This window comes from Ptychodera flava, chromosome 15 (assembly GCF_041260155.1).
Source record: "Ptychodera flava strain L36383 chromosome 15, AS_Pfla_20210202, whole genome shotgun sequence".
NCBI classification, from domain to species: Eukaryota; Metazoa; Hemichordata; class Enteropneusta; family Ptychoderidae; genus Ptychodera; species Ptychodera flava.
Window position 1 is genome coordinate 18,750,836 of NC_091942.1, and position 24,215 is coordinate 18,775,050.

Genomic DNA, 24,215 nt, shown 5'->3' on the forward strand with positions numbered 1-24,215 from the left:
TCACCTGTAATACAGTGGTTTGCGTTTAACCGTCGGCTATACAGGAATTGGTCATATGGTCTAAATTGCGGAGTAGCCAACACTGTCAGGTGTAACTATCATCTATGCGGTAGTATCAGTCGATCATAAAAGTCTACTCTGCGAAAGTTGAAACATTGGCTGGAGGGTCACGGGTGTCAAAACAGCAACACCAGATCTACACAAATGTTTGCAAATGATACATTCTGGACAGTTAACGGGATATCAATGTGTATCATGTCTGTTGTTTTCACTATCACAGAATTGATTTCTCTGTTATTGACTGCCTGACAGTGTTGGCAAGTCCTGTTGCTCGTAGTTCAACACAAACCATGGTATCTATCAGCTACTGCAGCACACCTACACATGATAGAAACTGAATACAATATCTGGTACAAGCAGTGTGACATTCGCAATATAATGTGTCCGATACACACAAACGTGTCCCTCAGCTTCAGGCAGTCAGATCTGTTAAAGTCCAGTTACCATGATACAGCCAAAACCAGTCACAAGCAAGAGGCAGTTCAAAATATATAGAATTCTTCCATAGCAGGCTGTAGGGCCATTAAAAGCTACAAGATTGAAACAGTAATATTGTTTTGCTGTCTTCACCATAGAACGATGACAGTGGAAAAAGTGGGTATGAAAGTCACCAGACATAACAAAAAAGATTGTTTCTGTCTCTTTTAATATTGAGCTCCTTTGATTTGGTTAAAAAAGTGATGTGTTTGACACAACAGAGTAACTAGTGGACAATGGTACATCCAACAGAATACACAGAATTTTACAGACTCATTCATATATACAGACATCAATAAAGAATGGAAAAGCTATCTTTTTACATCACTTCCTACCTATATTATAAAAATTTAAATGGATCCTGTGGATGCGGTCTCTATTTCCCTATCACTTTATCCTTTGGATTGACATGTTCAAAGTAAGTAGAAATACACAATGCCACTTATTGAAATGTGATTTTAGCATATTATCGGAAAAAGGTAATTAAAAGGAAATACAGAAAAGACGGCCTGTTTTTATATAAAACATCCCTTTGAGAATTGGTATGAAACTACTATGTTGATTAGAGCATTGACAATTGGTACCATTTCTCAAGTATTTCAGTACATGATGTTGAAGGGCCAAGCATCTGAGGTTATGAAGACTGCCAGCATACGCATCTGCAATGTTACAGTCCATATAGATGTACAGCCCAGCAAATGAAGATGATACATAAACAAGCTGCGTTGACAAGCTGAATACTGGATATTTCAACTATCTATTTGCTGGATAGGCCTTGAAAAAAGTTGATAAAACACAAAACATACAGAAATAAATTGTGAAAATTATTTGGACTTTTTACTCTGCTGCCTTCAGCCCAGCCCAAGGCATATTACTCTGGAATGACGACAGAGGACAGGGTGTGTCTGGGGCTAGCTTGATTTGACAACGCTCTTTTCACATTTTGCATACATGCATGTGTATCGTGTTGGCACTGGGATGCAAATAGAGTGATCAATGAAAACTAATCTATAATGCAAAGCACTAGTATTGGTCAAAATTGCATTGTGAGTGTGATATGCCCAAGAGAACTGCATAAGTACCGGTACATGTTCAAATCAGAGCTACAAAGTCTGACCAGTTGATTTCTACTGTGGCTCTGGTTCCTGTCAATCTATGCTTGCTGAAGGACCACTAAAACTCAAAGACTGGCAAAACAATGAGAATTACCATGCAGAGCTTTTTCCCATTCATGTATCATCTATACGTATTTGCTGCTGAGAGATCCCACATTTAACGCCTGTCAAGACACGCCTTGTCATTTTACTGAAGCTACGAACGAAATATACCCAGTGCATTTTAAAACATGTGTGATAACTCTTTTCACCCCAAGGTGGCACTGTCCTGCCTTTCTGGATGCCATCTGCAAAAATTAGTTCCTATCTGTGCTAAAATGACTGGTGGTAAAACATAAATCAGAATTTAAAAAAAATTCACAAATTAAGTTTTCCCAAAATTAAGTTCTGAAAGTGGCAAAGAATTCAGCAATTCCACTGCGATAAAGTAATTTTGTTTGCAGTCAATAAATAAAAATGTCATTTGTCTAAAATCAAATATCTACAAAAGTTTAATTTAGCAATCATGGACTTCATTACTCTGAGAAAAATACACTGGAGGGAAGAAATTGAATTTTGATGGCCATGTATATTATGTAAATTCAAAGCAATGTGCCTGTGGAGTAAAGACAGAAAATTAAAACCAATGTTTTGCTTTTTTGGATTGCATATACTGTAAGTGTAGACTTTAATCACTATGCTATCTGAAGGTCCATATAAGAAATGAGGTAATGAAAAATATGGTTCTTGGCAAAATTTAAAGAAACTGCTGAAAAAAATCCACTACACTGACTTTTTAAAATCAGATGTGTTTTAAGTCACATGCAATGGGAATTTGGACATTTTCCGAGCAGTATAATGAAAAAATATCTTGGAGTCACAAAGGCGAAGTCAGTATTTAGTGTGATAAATGAAAACGGTACGATAAACAACAATGTCCTATACTGAGATCCTGCAAAGCTGTGTTACTATGTCATTTAACACTATCCTAGGTGGTATGTTTCTATTTTTGGTATGAAAAGACACCATAAGATGAGTGCCATTTAGGAGTATTGGGTATGTTTCCGGTGCATCTGAAGATTTGAAGTGCTCTGGTGTGTACTCTTCACAGTTGTGTACTGCTACGGTTGGCAGTCCTGGAATGATATTTACAATGTGTCCACAATCCAGGGTCTGCAAGTCTGCACTCTTGAATGCAGTATATCTGGTTGCTGCCACACACAGTTTTTGAATTCCGACAATCCTCTCTGACACAGACTAAATCAATGTTTTTCCAAAGCATTCCCATGTTTTGCCTTACGGTGTCATTTCTTGAGTTGTAGCAGCTGTTTTCTCTGCTGGTCTAACAGAGACTCCAGATGGTCGGCCCGTTTCACCGCCGCAGCGTGTTGCTGTTTCAGTTGTGATACCGTCTCTTCCTTCTTCACAATGGCTTGCCTTACTCTGAAAAATAAAAGTTACACAAAAAAACAAAGGATTATCTCTATTGTTCCAAATTTCAATGACAGTGTGAATTATTCAAGTGGGTTAAAGCAAGTGCTGTATGGTAACAGTATGTTCTGAATCATAGTATCTCTGTTACGAATTTTGAGAAAAACTGAAATATATCCTCAATGTGTGCTCTTTCTCTTTGCTTTTGCTCTTTCGTCTTTTTTCCCCTTTCTTTTTAAGTTTGCTTTGTAAAATAAACATACATTACAACGTAATTTGTGAAAGGATACTGCAATGATCACTCTATACTTACTGTATAGAAAGAATAACACATATCGCCAACAGCTCCAGACACTTGCTAACCAGTGTTACGTTCTATCATTAAATCTACAGCAATATTTACAAATTTCATATTTTCTCCCCAATTTTAGTTTACTTTTGGCATTGCAGACCGGTAATTCATGGCAATTATATGCTCTTTGGAATCAGAGCACATGAGCTCTTTCTCATCACTTTTGTCAAAACAGCTTTATCCTCATTTTCCCTTGTCAATGCAAAACTTTGACGTGGAGAACATTCATGTTGTACGGAAACTTCAGTGACATGGGTCAAGAGCTGAGCCAATTTCCACATTCTGTGATGAAAATTGACTCATCCTTTCCTGGTATTGTTTGTACACTTCTGAACTCACTTCTGGACTACTGTCAGTTACAACACTCTTGCACTGGTCGGATGACTAAGCAGTGAATTATAAATCTTGGATGACTTGGCAATGAATTTTTAATCTCTGAACTTTACCTTGTGTGGACCTCAGCCATTTCCTCTTCTTTCTCTTTCTGTATTCTGTCAATTTCTAGTTTATGTCTGGCTCTCATCTCTGACATCTCTGTCTTTAATCTCTTGTTCTCCTCTTCAGTCTCAACAAGTCTGTCTGCAAATTCCTGTCTGACCACATCTTGTACATTCTTTCTTTCTCTGTTCAGTCTGTCACATTCCTAGATGGAAGAAATTTTACAAATGAGAATGTTTTTGACAGAACCAAGTAGAGGCACAGATACAGGACTGTAATAACCAATCTGATAGACCATTGACATGAACAAATTTTGAAGACGATAGAAAGATTTCATATTACACATAAAGATATTCAGTTGACATTGCAAAATTTCTCTCACTTCTTAAAGTGATTTAACATTTCATAAAATAATGGGTATTTTAGAGGATCTCATATGCAGTGTTTTTGTGAAGGGCGGGATAATTCTACCGGGGTTCTATCATCTGTTATCCAGAGTTCCCCTGGGAATTTCAATGCAAACATATGAGAGGACGACAAAAAGGCTACAGGAATGGCAATGCTATTTATTTACCTTCCTGAACCTGCTCAAAAACACTGATACAGTGTACTACTTCAACTGATTACATGCTTTACAATCACTGAAAGCACCAAGACTAGCGTTATCCTAAGTTTATTACTATTCAACATTATCCTTGGGCGAACATTTAGTATGAACAGCAACACAGAACAGTCATATTACTATTCTAAGCAAGAGCGGGTCCACTGTTCAGTGGGTGTACCCTGAAAATATTCTACATCCATTTCTGATGTGAGCAAATTTATCGGCAACAACTGTGTTGAGGTAGAACGCACCTCGGGGACAGAAATTCAGGCTTTCAAATTTTATCAATTCTCTTCTGACCTACCACTTGTGGGGCTCATTTTAAAGCTCTTGATGAAAGAAAAGTTTTCACTGTCTTAGTTTTGCGACAATAGAGTTAACACATGGATGGCGGCCACTTTGAATTTCAAATATCGGGAAATCTTTGGTCGTTTGTTTCTCTAGTACCAAAGTTTGTTCGGTGACCCATTTTTTTTCTTGCTTTGGTAAGAGAATTGTCGAAAGTTTCATTTAGGAAAGTTTGAGCAAAAGTTTAAGTCTTTCACTTTCGAGGCGCATTCTACCTTAAAATCATCTAAGGAAGATACCTAACCTAATATTTTTTTTAACTCATACCTCTTTGATATCATCCACTTCTTGTTCTTTCTGGTTCAGAAGACCCCGTAGTCTGATGCTCTCTCCTTCAACATCTGCCAACTTGGCCTTGAGGTCATTCAACCTCTCCTGTGTGTTCCTCTCTGACCTTTCAACCTCTCTCAGCTCTGCTTCATACTTGTCTCTGATACGCCTACAGACAAGAATGGATGACAGGACGTATGACAGACGGTTTGTTAGAATTACCTACATATTATCCACTATCTTGACCTCAGTCTTCAGACTGCATGAAAGAGTGTCCGTGTTTTTACACTCAAGTTAAAAAAATCCTTGCAAAGCTAATTTTGCAACATGTTTGCTGTTCTGTTGAAGTGTTCTTTCAGAGGCAAACAGCTGTACCAATAATTTTCAAGTATTTTGTTGGGTTTATCAACTATCTTTCTCATGAAATCCCCATGGCATTTTCCATGATTCCAAATTCTAATTGGATACAGCCTGGATATGTGTGACTATATCCTGTTATCCTTTTAATTTAGGTCTGCAAAACCATTCACATTTTGAAAACAAATTTGAACACATGGCATCTTCCTTGACTTAGGGTGATTAATAATTTTTTTCTGTAAATAGATTTTGCTGCTGCAATCAGCGACACAGCAAAAACGTAAACAACACTCCAAAAAACAGTTCGTAACAGATTTTTGTTCTACAAAACATGAAAGAAAACCCTTCGGATACTAATTGTGGGATGACAAAACAAGTCACGTGATGACACAGTCCCCACTTGTTAAGGGTACTTTGATTACATGTCCTAAGAGGATAGAGTCCTCTTCATTAATTGAGACATGCCCAAGTTTTGGCTAAGGACACGAAAAAATTGTAACAAAATGGCTGCCATGCAGCCATATTGGATCATATCAAGAAACAAATTGACATACATATGTATGACATAGGTTAATGTCCTTGTACCAACTTTGAATAAAATCGGTTAAGATATGCCTTAGAGTATTATGGCCCTTGACAGGAAAAAATCGTAATAAAATGGCCGCAAGGCAGCCATATTGGATCGTATCACATAACAAATTGACATGCATATGTATGACATTAGTCAATCTCCTTGTACCAACTTTGAATAAAATCCGTTGAAACATGTCTGAGTTATTGCTCTGTACATGAAAATATCGTAATAAAATGGCTGCCTAGCGGCCATATTGGATCGTATCACATAACAATTGACGTACATATGTAAAACATAGGTCAATGTCCTTGTACCAACTTTGAATAAAATCGGTTGAGATATGCCTGAGTTATGCCTCTGCATATGAAAAAATCGTAATAAAATGGCCACACAGCAGCCATATTGGATTGTATCACAAAACAAATTGACATGCATATCTATGACATTGGTCAATGTCCTTGTACCAACTTTGAATAAAATCGGTTAAAACATGTCTGAGTTATGGCACTGTATATGAAAATATTGTAATAAAATGGCCGCCTGGCGGCCATATTGGATCGTATCACAAAACAAATCGACATGCATATCTATGACATTGGTCAATGTCCTTGTACCAACGTTTGATAAAATCGGTTGAAACATGTCTGAGTTATGGCTCTGTACATGAAAAAATCGTAATAAAATGGCCGCCTGGCGGCCATATTGGATTGTATCACAAAACAAATTGATGTGCATATCTATGACATTGGTCAATGTCCTTGTACCAACTTTGAATAAAATCGGTTGAAACATGTCTGAGTTATGGCTCTGTACATGAAAAAATCGTAATAAAATGGCCGCCTGGCGGCCATATTGGATCGTATCACAAAACAAAATGACGTGCATATCTATGACATTGGTCAATGTCCTTGTACCAACTTTGAATAAAATCGGTTGAAACATGTCTGAGTTATGGCTCTGTACATGAAAAAATCGTAATAAAATGGCCGCCTGGCGGCCATATTGGATCGTATCACAAAACAAATCGACGTGCATCTGTATGACATATGAAGTATCCTTGTACCAAGTTTGAATGAAATCGCTTCTTGCATCTCTGAGATATCTGCGTGAACGGACGGACGGACGCACACACGCACGCACGGACGCACACACGCACGGACATGACCAAACCTATAAGTCCCCCCGGACGGTGTCCGTGGGGACAAATAAAATATTAAACTGACTTGACTCTGTTTTCTGCAGCCCTTTCACATTCCTCTCTGGTGGCGATGTTGTCATCTTCCAATCTCTGTATCACCAACTCTATTTCCTTGTCTCTATCTCGCCGCACGTTTTCTTTCAACTCCCTCTCCTTGGCAAGCAGCCACGTCTCCTGCAGAGTGAATGCAAAGACCCATTTTTCAAATTTGAAAGGTGATAGTTTTCTTTGAGCCTTGAGAGTGAAAATTCAATGACTTTGTAGAACAAATTCAATATTTATACTGTTACATAACGACAAAGTCAAAAGAAAAGACGAAAATGCCAATTTCATAGATCAAATGACATTTCAAGAATGAAAGAAAATTGACCTGTCCTTGCTGACTGACTTACATTCTGTGTCCAGGGGCCAATTTGACTGACTGAGTGTCTCACTGACGGCACACTTGACACCTGCTTTCCCTTACGAAAACAATCTGAGGAGATTTGCTTTGAGCAACACCTCATCCATTTGCTGTCTTTGATATCTAAAATTGTCAGGTTTTATATTTTAACAATACAAATATCAACTCGCAGTCACTTATGCATCCATACAATAAATGCATGTACACAAATACAGTAAGTATAAATTGGACATGCCTGTTTCTTCATGTAATTTTCTTCCCACGCTTCCTTCTCCACTTTAAGTCTTTCTTCAAGCTCTCTGATTTCAGACTGTGCATGGAGAGACAACAACATAACAGTATTCAAGCGTACGGCGTGAAATGTTCAGATTTATTTGAAAATACTACATCTACATGCCCTTTAACCCTTTGAACTCAAAAGTAAATTTAGTCTCCTTTAAAAATATAACACAGCCAAATTTTTTTCAGATCCAGAATTTTTTTAAGAATTTTTCCTAAATTTTGATCAAAAACTGTAGCCTGTGAAAAATGATATCAATATGGTCCAAAATCATCACAAAATTTACAGAAAATTCATAAATATTGGCAAAATGTTGCACTAAAATTTTGGTGGGAAAAAATTTACAGCACTCAAAGGGATCAGAAACTGAAGCTGGACTGCAAATGGCCAGATTATGATAAATATGATCCCTCCCCTATTAGAGTGTAAATGCTCTCGTCACTGAAGACTGTCATTAGGTACAGAGGAGACTAAATCAACAACATTTGACCACTGTGGATTTTAGAAAATGTTATCAACAATCTGTTAATTTGCTGGCTTCTAATTCTGATGTTGTTTCCAGGGACACATCTGTCTTTGTCCATTGGCAATCATAAGCACATAAGGGTAATTTCCTGATCATGCTGGAAAATCCATCAAATTGATTAAAATGCAAGAGATCATCATTGTAAAGGAAAGGTCTTGGGTTTTGACTTCACATGAAGTACTGTGATCTCCAAACACCCAATATTTATTAATATTTATTATTTACTATGCATATTTATGACATAAATAAATATTTTTGGATGTACTAATTAGGCCAAAATACACATTCTTGTATTTTTGTATTTTCTCAATTAAATTATTAACATGGTCAAGAATTCTTTGGACTTTGTAATGTATCGTGGATTAAAATAAATACACAAAAACCTACATTGTGTCTGCGATCTGATTCCTCTCTGTTTTTCTCATATTCATGTCTCATTGTCTCCAACGCCTTTCTGTTGTTTTCTTCCATACGTATCTGGAGTCTGTCCAGTTCTTGTTTCTGCCTGCGTGCCTGTTCAGCCAGCCGGTCTTTCTCGTCTTGGATCTCAGCGTAGAGTCTACGCCTCTGCTGCTGGAAGGCCGACTCCTCTTGCTCAAGTTGTTTCTCATATCTATGACAAAATAACCTTATACATCAGTCTCTACACTCCTCATGTCATGTGCACTGTCATAAACAACCTCTCCTTTATAGACGAGAATTTTTGAGTGGAAAGTTGCAAAACGAAAGTATCTTTTTCCAGTTTATTATGGTTGAGTATCTGGCATACAGCAAGTTTACTAAACTTGATTTACCTAAAAGTAAAAATAATTTGCAATGTAAATCTGGAACAATTTTCCACTCAATTTAATATGTCAGCTACTCAATACCAATTGACAATCTGAACATTGAGGTGTACTTTTGCAATATCAATTCAAACTTACTTTTTATAGTTAGTTGATTTTTGACTTCAATTTTTACACATACATGGATACAGGATGTCATAGGCACACGAGAGACCAAAGACAAAGTCAATGTGGTAAAAGAAAGGCTTTTGCTGCAGACAGAAAAATCTTGTACATAGAAAGTCTGACTTGACACCCACCTCTGTTTAGCTTGTTCTCTTTCCCTGTTACAAGCAGATTCCTTCTCCTCTGCCAGCTGATCTCTCAATTCCTCTATGTGTTTGATGTATTTCTGTCCGGCCCTCTCCTCGCCTTGAAGCAGCTCTGCTTCATGGATGGTTTTAATCTTCTTAATCTCTGCCTTGTGTTTGGCAATCAGTCTCTGGATTTCAGGTTCAAGGCCCTTGACTGTTATCTCCTGTGGGTTTGAAACAAAATTTTATTGCAGTTGAATTTGTGTATCCAGTGCAAATGGCATTTTATCAACCTCAATCAGCCCCTACTTGGTAAGTTTAAATTGCTCATGAACAAGAACATCACCTTCCATATAGCAACTAAAACTGAGAATTATTACAAAGAAGTAGTTGAAATATTTCTATGAAAAACTTATACAAGGTACTGTAGTTTCTTTTCTGCAAAATACACACTGCTTGATAATTTAATAGCTGAAGTGACATTTTGTCAACCATGGGAAGATTTACGTGCAGCGTGAGTGATAATGTCCAGTATTACCTTGATTTTCTTTGTCTTCTCATCAATCCATTTCTCTCTTCTGATTTTCTCAGCCGCTGCGTTCACTTCTTTGATTTTCTTGACTTCAATGGAATGACTGCGGTGGAGAACAGCTAATGTGGTCATGATGGGTACTCGGTTTGCAAAACGTACAAATGAAGTGACCTAGACTGTAGATGACTTCACAGCAAAAACTTTGAAAGCAAATGTTGTTGTGCTGCTAAATTGCTGTGACAGTACAGACAGTTACCATCAATATAAAGTATCCTATTACAAATATCAGTGTTGATAAATATGTGTACTTCCAATACTCATTTATCACTGTTTTTCAGCTTTAACCCTTTCACCACCATGGTTTGGCCCAAAGCCATTGTTATCAATGCTAAGTTTGGACCTGTTTACAGGGAATTGGGGGTGAACAGGTTAAAGTGTGCTGAAGTTGCTTCAAATATTGCCGGTTAGTGGTAGATTCTAAATGATATTACATTTATAAAGTACACCAGTTGCAGTCACATTTGAATAATAACCAGTAAGTTTTCACATATGAATATGACAGATTCATCAAAAATTATAAGGCTCTGTAACTTTTGTTTACAAAACATTCTCACATCGACAATCAGCTCTGAAACCTCATGATAATGATCTGTATTTTTAGAAAATGTTGAAATATTTCCTCAAAAATGTATTTTACGTTTCTTTGTTGCTTCTGTAATCTCCATGATATAGTGTCTCTTTTTGAGCAGTGATATTATGTACTATTGTATTTTTTTTACACACACCCTTTGTATGGGTTGGACACCTTGAAATGCAAATAAAATGAAACAAAACGAAAAACGCAACAGAAATAATTTGTATCTTTTCTCAATCATTTGTAATACTCTTCAAGAAAGGTCAATGACTTCACTTACTCTTCTTCCATCTTCTTGATCTTGGTGAGGTACTTCTTGTCCATTTGCTTCAACTCAGTCACGACTTGGTCGTATTTGTCACTGAGTGCCTTCTTGTCGTCAATCAGCTACGAACAAAAAATAACGATGACAATGAAAGTGAATTTGGCGTCACTAAAAAGACGTCTGTTGAGGTTTCAGCCACAGACCTGATCAAATGAGCTGACAATATAAGTAAAACAAGTGTCAGGTAAAGATATTTTATTTCTTCTCGAAAAATCTTACAATTTTTCACTGGACTAATGCTTACATGGATTGCTTTTGAAAACCTGTTAGGAAAAATTTATGTTCGCTATCTAGCTTTTTTGTGAAAATCATTTAATTTATTCTCTTGGAATTAGCATAGAGAATGGTGGCCATTTTAACTTTTAAGTACTCAGGTTGATGTGGGGTAATTTTTCTCTTTAATCCAAAACTCTGCACGGTGTCCCCTGAATTTTCATTATTATACTTTATGACAAAATATACAGTTCAAAGGCCTTTACCAGAGTATGAGATGGAGGTTTAAAAGCTTTTTCAGGATGCATATGACATAAAGGTTGAACAATATGAAAACTGCCAATATTATAGAAACTTTTGTGGATCAAGAAAGTCAGACATATTCATCCAGAATGTGATAAACCTGAGCACACTAGCAGCCTTCATGAGGCATGCTAACACACACACACACACCCAGCAGTGGATGTTGAACTATATCACCAACCTGATCAATGAATGAGAGATGTCTCTTGATGGCGCCTTCGTACTCGTCTTTTTGTAACGCTAACCTCTGCTTCATTTCCTTGTCCTGTTCCTTGGCATGTCTTACTGTCAGTTCACGTTGCTGGTTCTACAGTAACACACAAAAAGCACTCATTGAAAAGGGTGTGGAGTCTAAACTCAATAAAGTTGAGACACTCAAGTTGTCAGAGGCCAAAGGATTCCACTTCATCACTTGTTTAAATGACTTTGCCATTCCACACTGGTTTTGGTAGATAAGCAAATAGTAATGCACTGGAATGGAAAATATTGCAGGGCTCACCATGAAGGGATTTTGAAGGGTGGGCCAGCCCTCCGTATTTGGAGCATTCTATTCATTTGTTAATAACAATATAAAAGAATGCATTTTCACAACAAAGGCATATGCAAATTATACATTGTTATGTAAATTGGTCACTCTTCTGTTTTTTCCCAAGCTGAGGGGAACACTGTATTGCACACAGAACTACCAAATCAAATGCATAGACCCCTGGATTAATAGCCAGATATTAGTATGCCGTCTAAGCAGAGAATGATCTCTGTGACTCATGAACATTCACATGACACATTCACATGGGTTTGGCGAAAGGCAAGTCAAAGAAATTCCTAGATTGACTCAAGACTTCAGAACTCTTAGGGGTTAGAGGGCTAGATGTAGGATACCAGTCCTATGCCAATCAAATACAAAACAGATTGGCTAACTCATGGCTTATGACAAAGAACAGTTTACATAATCTTTGGAGTTACAATAAAGAGATGCACATCTCTCTACTCACCAGGGCTTTCTGTAACATCTTGATACTTCTACTTTTCTCATCTAACTCTAGTTTCTGTGAGAGTACTGTGCTTGTCACTTCTGATGCCGCTGCCGATGCCTGCTCCATTTTGGCAAGCTCCTCTGCAGATGGCACCAGGAGTCCCGGATTGCTGCCGGCATCCGGCGTCTGTATTGAAAAACAGAAGGGGGCGGGTAATGAGAAAGAGGTTACCATATGAATATATCACATCACCCTCCCTGAATATGAGACTTTGCGTCACCCTTTATGGGGTAAAGATAAATATGGATCTGTTCACAGAATCACTCATAGGTTCATCATTTGATACCAGCAAGCGTCAAATGTAGAAGATCTGATGTTTCCTGAATACTTTTATTAAACCAGGGTTATCTTTCACTCTATCTGATAGCATGACTGGTGGTTGGCCCTGTACAACTATGAGTAAGATTCATTCGTTTTGTTAACAGTCTTACCCTTTGGGTTGCCTTCAAAACTAAATTCCTCCACCATACTGAGATCATCTGGCTTTAACCCTTTTCCTGCCAAGTCGGTGAAAATCCGCTTGAAATTCGGTGTAGCAGAATCTAAGCACTGGTGACCGTTATTCTACCAACCCGGTGGAAATCGGGCCTTTTTGGGTACCCCCTTTCCTGCCAAGTCGACGGCACTACGTTTTGCTATCCCCTGTGCGTTTAGGGGTCATCCGAGGAGAGGTTTTCTGACAAGGAACGCCTTTTCTCCTCGAAATGGGTTTCGCAGGGAGTCGATAGACAGGGAAAGGTGCAGAAGTGCAGAAACCTGTCCGCCAGTCCCCCACACCCGAGGGGGGCTGGTTTTTTTTACCGCTTTTTAGCGGACTTGGCAGGATAGCATGGTGACGTTTTCTGGCGGAGTTGGACGTACTTGGCTGCCTGGCACTATAGAGATTGCTGCCGAACTTGACCAACTCGGCAATGCTAATCTAGAAGGCTACCTCTTGCAAACGACTTGGCAGATGGTGCCGATGGTGCGAGACGAAAGTCACTTATTCAGTTGTGCGTGACTGAAAATGAGAACGTATTTTTGACGGGACGGCTCGACTTGTTCCTCCGAGGAACGGATATGACGACTCGGAAATACCATTACAAACTGGTGTCCGACGTACTAAGCTGGGCTTCAGCTCTGCAAGTTCAAGCCAGGCAACGTCCTTCACCGCCTTGGCCGTGCCATTCAATGGACGTGGCTTTGGATTTTTTATTTATTCCATCGTCCGAAGTATTGGCTCTGGTTTGCACGCAAACGTATCCTGTTGCTGACGACCTTGGTTGCTACGTACGCTATTTGCGTACCGAGAATTCAGGGTACATGAGGTCAATGCTACGGGGATACCGCCTGTACTGAGCAGGGACTGCTTTTGTTATGCAAACCAGCTAGCTATACAATGGCTGCCAGGCATGGAGACGTCGATGGCTAGAACAATGGAAGCATATTGCGTTGTACCCGTGCATCGCAAAAGTGAGACTGACAACTTGGGTGTAGTGACTGGTTATCACTGGTTAGCTGCAGCCCAAGCCATGACGGTACAAACCCGTACCTGACTGAGGACCGCTCGATTAAGTCGGTAATGAACGGTAACACTCGTAAGCCAACTCCCAAACGAGCTGGCGAAACTACGTGGAAGCTGTGCCTCAATGGCTCAGCCATGTCGTTTGTACAACGGCAAAAACGTAGTTTTTGTGCTACACTGCCAAGTCGTTGAAGGTACGTATTCAATTGACCCTACCCTGGGGAAAAAGGACAGGTTTGCCGGTGCTGCCGCACCCCTAGCACGACCCCATGGTTTCTGACTAACAGACGAGCGAGGTGTATGTTTGTGCCTAGCGGACGTGCGCAATACTGAAGGAGTTTATTTCTGTAAAAGAAGCATGAAACGGCAATAAAATGACGCACTCCCTGGGGCAAACAAAGCCGCTGACCCCAATTTTTTCTGCAGTAACCTTGAGCCCTTCCCCTGTATACGGGCATGTAGAAATTATCGAAGTCTAACACGTATAAGTATGGCTAAAACTACCCTGAAAATGGGCGGTTTCTGCCAAAATGCCTGGCAGGATAACATGCAGGAGAGCCAATCTTTTGCAGGCACGGAAAAGGGGGCCGTTTTCTACTGACTTGGCAGGATAACGGACAAGGGCGCTCGGCAGGAAAAGGGTTATTCTACAGACTGAATTCATTTGAACAGAACTTCTGTCAAGAGTTTTACGGTAATTACCTTGTCTTCCTCTTTATCCGATTCATCATCTGCCTTGTCTACTTCATCAAGGAATGACATTATACTTCTGTGAAGGCAAGGAAATATCAGACAAATGTTTTATTTAGATATCTGTTTACCTAAACCAAGCCTGATGATGGAAGCATGAACTGATCAAACGATTACTTCTCTCTTTGTTGGTTGTGGGTGGTTTGGCTACGGCAACATATTGAGAGGTGGTGAACAAGTCCTCATCAGATGCATGCAAAATATACCACTGAGTAATAATAAACTGAAAAAAAACAAGAAACTTGGACACACTGTTTGGATTCATTGTGTGTTCAGTTTCTGTACAGCTAGGCTTCAGAAACACAGTAGAGATAATTAAAGTCGCTTCAAATTCAAGGACTTTCCAGCAATTTTCAAGGAATTTTTGAGGTCAAAATACCATTTTCAGATATCATTTTCACAATATATTATTTTACATCTAATTTTCACAATATCACAACTGACCATCTTGTCTGTTTTGAAAATTATGAGTGGATTATCAAGTTTCAATGACACAGTTTCATTTTCCACGACTTTCAAGGAGGCTTTTAAATTCAAGGATATTCCATGGAACATAACGACTGTGCCTAAGAAAAATATTGTTCGACTGTGGGCATTTCATTACAGGGAGAGAATAACTAGAAAGTTAGCATAATTTATACAGTGAGTCCTTTTATATTTCACATCTTTGATGATTCTTCCCAACACACTACTTTGACAAACACAAAATGCTTTCATCATCATTGCTGTGCTTGTGCATACAGAATTACGTCAGCGACAGAATTAAAATCTCTGCTGCAGTATGTACTTTCAGGAACACAGTTTTACCTACCTGAGTTTGTCGTCAGTAAGCAGTGCATTTTTGCCATACTTGCTCATTGGGTCTGCAGTACTGGATGGCTTTCCAGACTTCCTTGTATTGTTAAACTGGTCCAATTTCTCCGTAGACAGATAGAGATCAGAATTCCTCTTCCCTTCATGTCCATCCTCACTATCATCCTTTTCCAACATTTCCACTATTAGAGTAAGGTGAAAAAGGAAAGAGAGATTTTCACATTCAAATCTCATTACAAATGTTCCCTTTTATTAAACAATTTTCTAAATTTGGTCCCATTTTTTTTTGAGTGCATAACTGGAATTATTAGTAATGCCACATAGTCCCTGCATTGAGATCAGCAAATCTGCATGTCTTTCAGTGCAAATACGGAACAAAAAAATGTTAACTTGATCTCTATTTTCAGTACGAGGGGAAATTTCAACCTGTTCACTGCATTTCCTCAAAAGTATACCACCAAAGACTTATTATGACTGCTACAGATCTCTAAGAGACGGGACTGTACAAGTAACTGAGTTCATAAATTTTTCTCAACCACTAAATTACAAACGTTCTGACTCCACAAAATAATGAAACTATTTAGAAGGACAATTCTTACACCAATCAGGTTTTGGTTTTTCTTTCTTTTCAACGTCTGGCAACTCCTCTGGTTCTTCTAACATTTTGATTGTAGCCAAGAGATCATTCAACGTTGTCTTGGTAGGCGCAGAACTGGTGGCATCGACCTCAGGGGCTGCCTCCCCTGTCTTGCTAGTGGTAGTTTCATTGTGAATGGTGGACTCCTGGAGGATAAAGTGACCATAACACTTTTTTATTCACAGAAAGAGACTCAAGACATTACCTTACCACAGTGAGGGTACATCTTTTCAGATTGCATTGTAAATGTACAATTTAAAAGTAATATCTTCAAAATTTTGTAAGCAGTTTGAAAGAAACTGACAACCTAATAAATACAGCCATCTTTGACTCAAAACAGGTCGCTGTTTGAGACACACTTATTACCCTGTCATAGGGCTCGAAATTAACTTTTTCCCCTGGTAGTCCACTTGGGCTACCATTTTCTGAAGTTGGTAGCCCAGTGACAATGGCTGGTAGCCCATGCATATTTTAGTTAGGGATATTGTTTTTCATTAACCAGACAAGAAAAAGCAATTTTTCAAGATTCTGCTCATGAAGTGAATTTTCTAGTCATTTGATTTGAAATACTTACACATCTAGTACCAAAGGAAACAGATTAAAGCGCCCCCCTACACCAAAAACAAAATGTTTCTGGTCTTTGACATTCAGCAAAAGTGATGGGGCGACGCGGTTTTTCTTTTTTTCCCTCTTTTTTCTTAACAATGCTGGTTTGGCACTATTGATGCAACAGTTATTTTCTTTTATCACTGGCTGCATAATACTTCCGTTTTTTCTGTTAAGCATTTTTGGACATGCAAACAGGGATATCAAGGATAGCTGTACTGATCAGTATGTAACCCAAAAAAAATGCCATGACGCGCAGGTTCTGAAATGATGCACGCGGTGACCAGAAACAAACTTTTTTTGGCCTAATGGACAACAGTGATACTCAAAAGTTTGGTGATCTATTGACGACTTGTTTCATTCTCAGAGTTGTATGAAAATTTTGATAGTCGTCATGACAACGACCACGACCTTCTTAGCACGTCGAGACTAGACATACTGTAGCAGTGCTAAAAATAGACCATAGGCTTTCTGTAGGGAGGAGGCATATTGCCCGTGATTGATACATTATGATCAAAATGCAATGAAAATGCGTTTTCATTGACCATCACTTCCAGTGCCTGTCATTCAAGTACGTCAGTTCAGATATTGGACATTGCACGCCAAGTACTGACTGAATTTTATGTCCCGGTCTTTGGTAGTCCGTGTGGGCTACCATTTCATGGATTTTGGTAGCCCCAGGGAAAAGTTGGTAGTCTGTGGACGTGGGACTACCGCTAATTTCGAGCCCTGTGTCATGCACATCTGACTTACCAACATCAATATATTCAACCTTTCACTGAAATTGGTCTTTGTAATCTGAGGTATGTCTAAGAAGTTACTTTGGCTGTGAAGACCCTAAAACAATATGGCCAGCCGCACGGGAAAATGCTAAAAAAGTGAAATATGAGCATGTAGTAGTTGCAGTGTGCTGTCCTTTGGAAGAACTCATTACAGAAATCCTGCCTAGAACATATTATCTGCCCATCTACAGACACTGCTGACTGCAGCAGGTTTCTTAGCGTTGTTGACATTCTGTTCTATCGTTACTTGCCTCAAACATTTCATCCACTCTTCTGCTAACACTGCTGGCCGTAGCAGGTCTGTTTGATGGTACTGATTCACTCTCAGAATCCATGTCTAACGCCAGTGTCATGTTTTTGTTAGTTTTCCTCTTGGCACCGCTACCACTGCTGGCATTGCTGCCGGCTCGCGACCTGTTCTGAGTCCTGCTGCCCGTCGAGGGCTTCTTGGTCACTTTGCCGCTAGCCTGTAAATATGAAAGTTCCTTCTCTGCTTTCTCCTTGACTTCTTGCCGCCTGGATTCCCTTTTTTTCTGTAGCTCCTAAGTGAATTGAAATAAGCGGTGGAATTGGAAAAGACAACTAAATTTTCTCGCTTGTGACATAATGTATAAAGACGTCAGGTATGTTAAAAATTTTCTGTTTTGTTTGAAAATTTTGCTATCAAAACAGATGGGTCACTCTACCCTCCTGTAACTCCTAACAGACAATAGTGCTGAAAAGTTATCAACATGGGTGTATATGTATTTCTGTATTTCTGTATTTATATGCAAATTCTATGTCAACATTTTTTGGTTGAAATCTAAGCCTTACCAATATTTTGGGTGCTACTATGGTCATGAGAAACCAGCTTAATGTTACATTATAAATGCAAAATAACATTCAACAAGATTTGATGACAGTGCATTCACTATGATATTCCCTCTATAGGTCAATTCACATGCTTTATATTACCTGTATAGCAGACTGTCTGGCTTGCCTTGCCTTTTCATCACGCATTCTCTTTCTCTCATCCTCTGAGCGTTTATGCGATTCAAACACACTGTTCATATTTTCCTGTTCCCGTTTCATCTCTTCCTCTTTCTCCCTCTTCTTGTTCGCCAAGAGTCTCCTGATTTCATTTTCTCCTTCCATGGCCTTCTTCTCAGAATACTCTCTGTACGCCCTCTGTATCGTAGCAGCTGCCTTATTGACCGTTGTGATGTAGTCCTCCACAACAGAGTTCTGACTCTGAGGGGAAGCCTCCGCGGAAGATCTGCCTCCAACCCTGACGCCCTGCGTCGGGTGAGCTGGGGCGTTATTTGGTCGGAGGTTTGCACTAGCTGGGGACCGCTTGTTCGCGGAGGGTACAAAATTTTGATTCAAAGTCTCAACGTTATTGGTGTTTGAACCCCTGAGGATGTTCGTGGTCGTAGTGTAGCTCTGAGACACCGGTGATCGCTTGTTTGCGATGTCGCTTTCGCTGTTCAGCTGTTGTGTATGTCGCGTCCCTGTCGTCTGTCCCCTTGTACTGTTCAGCGGTGAGGAGTCTGTGGTGCTTGTACTCCGGGCACTGGATGGAATGGGAAAGGCTCTTGCCGATGGCTGTAAATTTGTACAGAAAACAGTGTAGCTAAGTAAGATAGCATTTCACCCTCTAATGGTTTAAATAATGATCCACTGAATAGGAAAATCATTTTACATTTTGGAAATGTGTACACTAGATTGTTTCTTCAAAATTGAAACAAACGCATCAAAAAAGGTCCCAGTTTTAAACTTTTGTTACAACAAAGGCAACCAAATACAAATTCGCAGTCAGCAACAATGAATTCTTATCATTGTGACTTCTTGTTCCCGGATCAACAAATGTATGTTCCATTTTCAAAAGTTCACACACTGAAAGAAAATGCAAGAGACAGACATCGATGGGGAAGAAATGTCACCTTCCTGCCATTTCTATAGCTTCACAGTGATGACATGATATACCTTGTAATTAATTACTGAGTCTGAGGTCAAGGGGGAAGGAGATTCTGGTGCATATAGTTGAATCACTCATCTGTGGAATAATAAATGAGGAGCTTGCAATCAAATAGCATGTATGCCACACTGAATCTGAGGTTCAAGAGAAACATAACCAGTTCTACTATGCAAAATTGCCTATCTTCACTTATTGATAAAAGCAAAGACCCTGACGCTTGTAGATTGGTACTTCCTTTATGGGGATGAGACATGCCTGTTATGATCATTAATTTGAAAATAAAGTGAAATTATCTGATCTGCTGGTTTCAGTTTACACTTACAGGATCCCACAGGACTTTAGCAGCATTGGCGGATGGCCTGTTCTCTTTCTTGGTTGTCTTGACAAGTGGCTGGTGGCTGCTATCGAACAGTGCTAGAAAATCATCGTTGCTGCGAAGAAAAAGAGAATTAAACCAACCATCAAGAATACTTCAAGTAGATTTAACAACTGGAGAAGGGGAATTTTGTTTGAATGGTGAAAGTCATATAAATCATTATTTCCTTTACTTGACCAATTTGCTTGCCTGTCATTCACTGCCATTCAATGCTTGAAAGACTGTGCGTGAAATTCAAGGGTACGATTAGCTTTAGCCTGTTATCCTTTTCCTGTACATCAGTCCCAACTCATCATTGAGAACGATGGGTTTGGGTTAAACCATGGCAGCGAAAGGCCTTAACATGGTTTGAATCTTCTTAGAGGAAAGCGATTACCAACCACAACTCCTAAAGAAATTTTTCATATCTGGGTTTCTAGTTTACTTGTGAACTTCAAAGCACTTGGACAAGTTGCACATGGTGCCGTTCACATTCAGGATTAAAAATCTTTCCTTGGGATCTCAGGACTGCAAAATGCCCTATATTCAAATCAGGAATTTCTTGGAGGGGAATTACTTAATTTGTATAATTTATCATAAACTATAATATCCTGAATTTAATGAATATAAACGGATAAATATGAAAAAAACGACTGAGAATAAGGTCGTGAAAACAGCTGACTCCAGGAGCTACAGTACTTCATAAGATAACAGGAACTTGAAATCAAAGATGATAGGAAGTTGTAACTCACCTGGCAGATCTCTGTGGTTGTCTGGATGAACCTCTAGATACACTGTCACCAATTTGACTTCTCTGACTCAGCTGTGCATTGTGACTTCCACCTGTGTGGGATTGCCATACACAAAGTTTAATACCTTGCTTAGCACTTTCTCCCTCAACACTTACTGGGAAAAATTGATGTCTGAAATTGAGTTGTGCATGCTTATGCCGTTATATAAATACAAATATAATGAGATTCTTGCCCTAAAATACCATCTTACTTGATAATGGAAGCTTACAAACAACAGATTTGCTCATTTTCTGTGACTAAAAACATCGGATGTGATGCTCGTTCATAGTTCAAAGAAGTAAATAGACTTGGCTACATGCTACCTCATCTGAAGAGGGGAGAGAAAACATCAATCTTTCAACCAAAAGTTCAAATATTCCTTATTGCAGTCTAATGTTACTGGTGAAAAGTTCTCTTACAAGACTGAGCTGCTACTACTTGTACAAGTTGATCCTTCAAACATTCCTTTCAGATATAGTTTGAAAGTTCCTCACATTTTCTATTGTGCCACTCACAAATGGGAAGGATAGATCATGTCTGTAAAAGTCCATATAGAGACTTATGATGTTCAAGAAAACTTTACCTCTTGTATGTTTCTGTTTAGCAGCATCACCACCAGCACCAACTGGTCCGTTAGCACCTCTCTGGGAAAATGAGATCAAATTCAACAGAGTTTCATAGATGTAAATAAGTTTTTGACACAGATATGTTGTAAAAGGTCACTGTTCATTCAAGTTTACTTATACTAAACAGATTAAAGTTCCCCTCCCTAATCACAGAGGCAATTTAATTATGGTTGTGGACAGATTGCAGAATTATTAATATTTCTAAACCTTTGCAAAAATACTAATCAATAGTGAACACTGAAGCATAAAGAAATTCTGTCAACTACATAATATATACCCCCAAAATGTAATGTTAGCTATAACGCATTTCATGCCTAGTATTTATGATTAGACCATCTTTCTCATTCAGGAACTTCTGTTTTCCTCCTTTTTGTCTTAAATTACAACCAAAACACATTAACTGTACGCAAAGTGTTTGCTGTTGAAAGTTGTTCAAAGTTTGCTTGGTGTAAAGTCCAAATCAGCAGGAAACAGATTGTGAAAGTGATCTGCTTGTGCCCACAGACTTGACTGTGCACTCGATTTTCAAAGTGACAAAGTTGATCACTGTTCAAATTAATTTGGTTATTTTTAGTTCATGTGAGAAAGTATTTACATTGTTCTGCTTACTGAAACATGTTACATTATCAATCATCACAGCTCTATTCACACATATACACATAGCATGTAAATAAGCTGATGATATAAGTTCTCCTATGTACCATAAATTTTGTCATCGAAGCATTTATTGTACAGTTATGTGGGAGTTGAGATCTGATCCATGTTTCAGAGCACAGAAACGACACAAATAGTTACCCAATACAACCAAAAACAACTGAAAAAAAATCCAAAAATAACTTTGTTGACTGAAGTTAATTCTCCGAACCATGTTTTATGTGGATGCAGAGATGAGTGAGTAGAATGCATTTTATGTCAAAGAAGGGATTGTAGTGTAGAATAGCTCTGTAAACAATAGAATACCACAATTTTATTTCAGGTATAGCTGCAGTAGCTTTTGAAATTTTTCAGTACGTCTTCCTGTGAACTGCAGTTTCTTGTTCTATTCTTGTCTGTCTAAAATGATATAGACAGAAATGAATGTGAAACAACAAACACTTCAAGGAAAACTCACAGCTGATCCTTGTCTTCTGCCAGAACTCGAGGCTGGCCTTGATCTACCTGCTGAATTGGGCCGCTTGGAAGAAGAAAACTGTGAACCGGTTAAACTGAGATCCAAGTCTGATGATGAGAAAGTGCTCCTGGCCATTACCAAGGACTTGGTGCAAAAACGTATTCACACTGATTCTCTGCAGCTGTTGATAACTGTTGTCTCTTTATACATCAACAGAGTAATCCTAATATCCTGCAACAAAGAATATGTAGGTCATTAATTTGAAGGCACCTTTGACACTTGAGGGCAATCTTACATGATCAAATAATACTTGTAACCTCAAAATATGCTCTTGAAGTATTTTTTATCCCCCCTGCAGTAATTTCAGGTGAAACAGCTCCCTCCCCTACTCAAGTAATTTCAAGCATTTGTGTCAGTAGCGTCTGCGCTATTTCCATTCACAGTAACATCATTCAGGTCACCATGTGTGGTGGTAGAAGAGTTGCTATTGCCACCCAAAATAGCGCAGCACCTTGGTTACTTCAACCAATTGTAGTGTAACACCGATAAAAGTACATGAAGTATCTACTGCAAGTCACTGTTTGCTACACTAATGCTAGTTTTCCATATGGACTTCCTTGAAACTTTTTTTAAAGCTAAGGATAACTCATCCAATTTCCTGTCCCCAAAACAAATATCCAATTCGTCCTTCCTATTGTCATTGGATTGCACAGTACTTATAGGTATCATGGTATGTATGAGTAGACCATATTTTCCTGAATTTCAGTGACAGTACTCAGGCCAGGGGTGGGGGATACCGGATTTTACGTCATCAATACGGTTGATGGATAAATGTTTCCCAATGTTAAGGAGGAAAAGGAACTCTTTGATAAAGTGACAATGGACTTGCATGTCTGGTTAATGAAAATGAGATCTGATGGAAGATGCCAGTTTCACTACAGACACAAAACAATTGCAGTTCCACTCAATTGCCAATTCATAAACAATAATAAGTGACAAATTCAAATATGAACTCATGCCTCCGCCGCGTATCGAACCACAGACAACTGTGGAGCAAACCTACATCTTTAAGCGAAAGTGGAGTCCGCTACTAGCTCCATGGTTTGAGCGAGAGGCAATATAATCATTTGTACGAAGCTTCTGCTTTCACGTTCATACTCTGTAGCATGTCATGCACCGTCATGCACTATCGCCGGGCAGCTTCTAGCCTAACTTCACTCAAAACTGAATGAAAACTGACTGTGTTTTGCAAGATTCCCTTCTAATAAATAAAAGCAAACCGAGTAGTTTCACTAACCTGTCCTTACTATATCCACTCTTTCGAGCGCAAGCCTTCATTCTCATTCCAGTGAGGTTGGTTTGAAATTTTTAACCATATGACAGCACTTGTAAACAGAATCACTGAGAATCACAAGCGGGAATTCCTGCAGATTAAAAGATTGCTTCTGCCGTACTGAGTCTGCGCATCAAGACCCAGAAGCCCTTGCGGTAAGGAAGAGGTAACCTGACCTTGACACTTTGCTTTTACCGTCAGTTTTCAAATTAGGTAAGGGTAAACCGAAACAGGACGAGTAAGGATAGCTGACAAAATATCTCATAAAGAAAACATCACATTCTGGTGCTCCATCAATCCCAGGGTGCAAAACGTGACGACATCCCATAATGTCGACCGTATCACATTTCCCAAAAGTAGTTCACTTTCCTGGGCGGAAGACCTGTTATGATATATCATATTAACTTCGTCTATAAGAG

General features: G+C 39.0%; 1 protein-coding gene across 1 annotated transcript; it reads right to left on the reverse strand.

The window, feature by feature from the left end:
• Positions 1-689: 689 nt before the first annotated feature.
• Positions 690-24,127, reverse strand: LOC139151426 (centrosomal protein of 131 kDa-like). The gene is made up of 21 exons (XM_070724220.1): positions 23,761-24,127; positions 22,464-22,694; positions 21,310-21,370; positions 20,688-20,778; positions 19,903-20,011; positions 18,578-19,207; positions 17,875-18,165; positions 16,198-16,381; positions 15,597-15,780; positions 14,738-14,804; positions 12,490-12,657; positions 11,679-11,804; positions 10,937-11,043; positions 10,029-10,125; positions 9,497-9,714; positions 8,800-9,025; positions 7,842-7,916; positions 7,229-7,377; positions 5,072-5,243; positions 3,861-4,057; positions 690-3,074 (listed from the first exon to the last, which is right to left on the reverse strand). The coding sequence occupies exons 2-21, from the start codon at positions 22,596-22,598 to the stop codon at positions 2,936-2,938; spliced, it is 3,426 nt and encodes a 1,141-aa protein (XP_070580321.1). The 5' UTR covers positions 22,599-22,694; positions 23,761-24,127; the 3' UTR covers positions 690-2,935.
• Between the last annotated feature and the right edge of the window lie 88 nt (positions 24,128-24,215).

What these genes read in the sequence shown, in the direction of transcription:
- LOC139151426 (XM_070724220.1), bottom strand. Translation starts at nt 22,598, where the DNA reads ATGGCCAGGAGCACTTTCTCATCATCAGACTTGGATCTCAGTTTAACC. An exon ending in CGGATAAAGAGGAAGACAAG is followed by an intron (nt 12,658 to 14,737) that starts GTAATTACCGTA and finishes TTTTCAATACAG; the next exon opens with ACGCCGGATGCCGGCAGCAA. An exon ending in ATCAAGAAGATGGAAGAAGA is followed by an intron (nt 10,126 to 10,936) that starts GTAAGTGAAGTC and finishes TCTCCACCGCAG; the next exon opens with TCATTCCATTGAAGTCAAGA.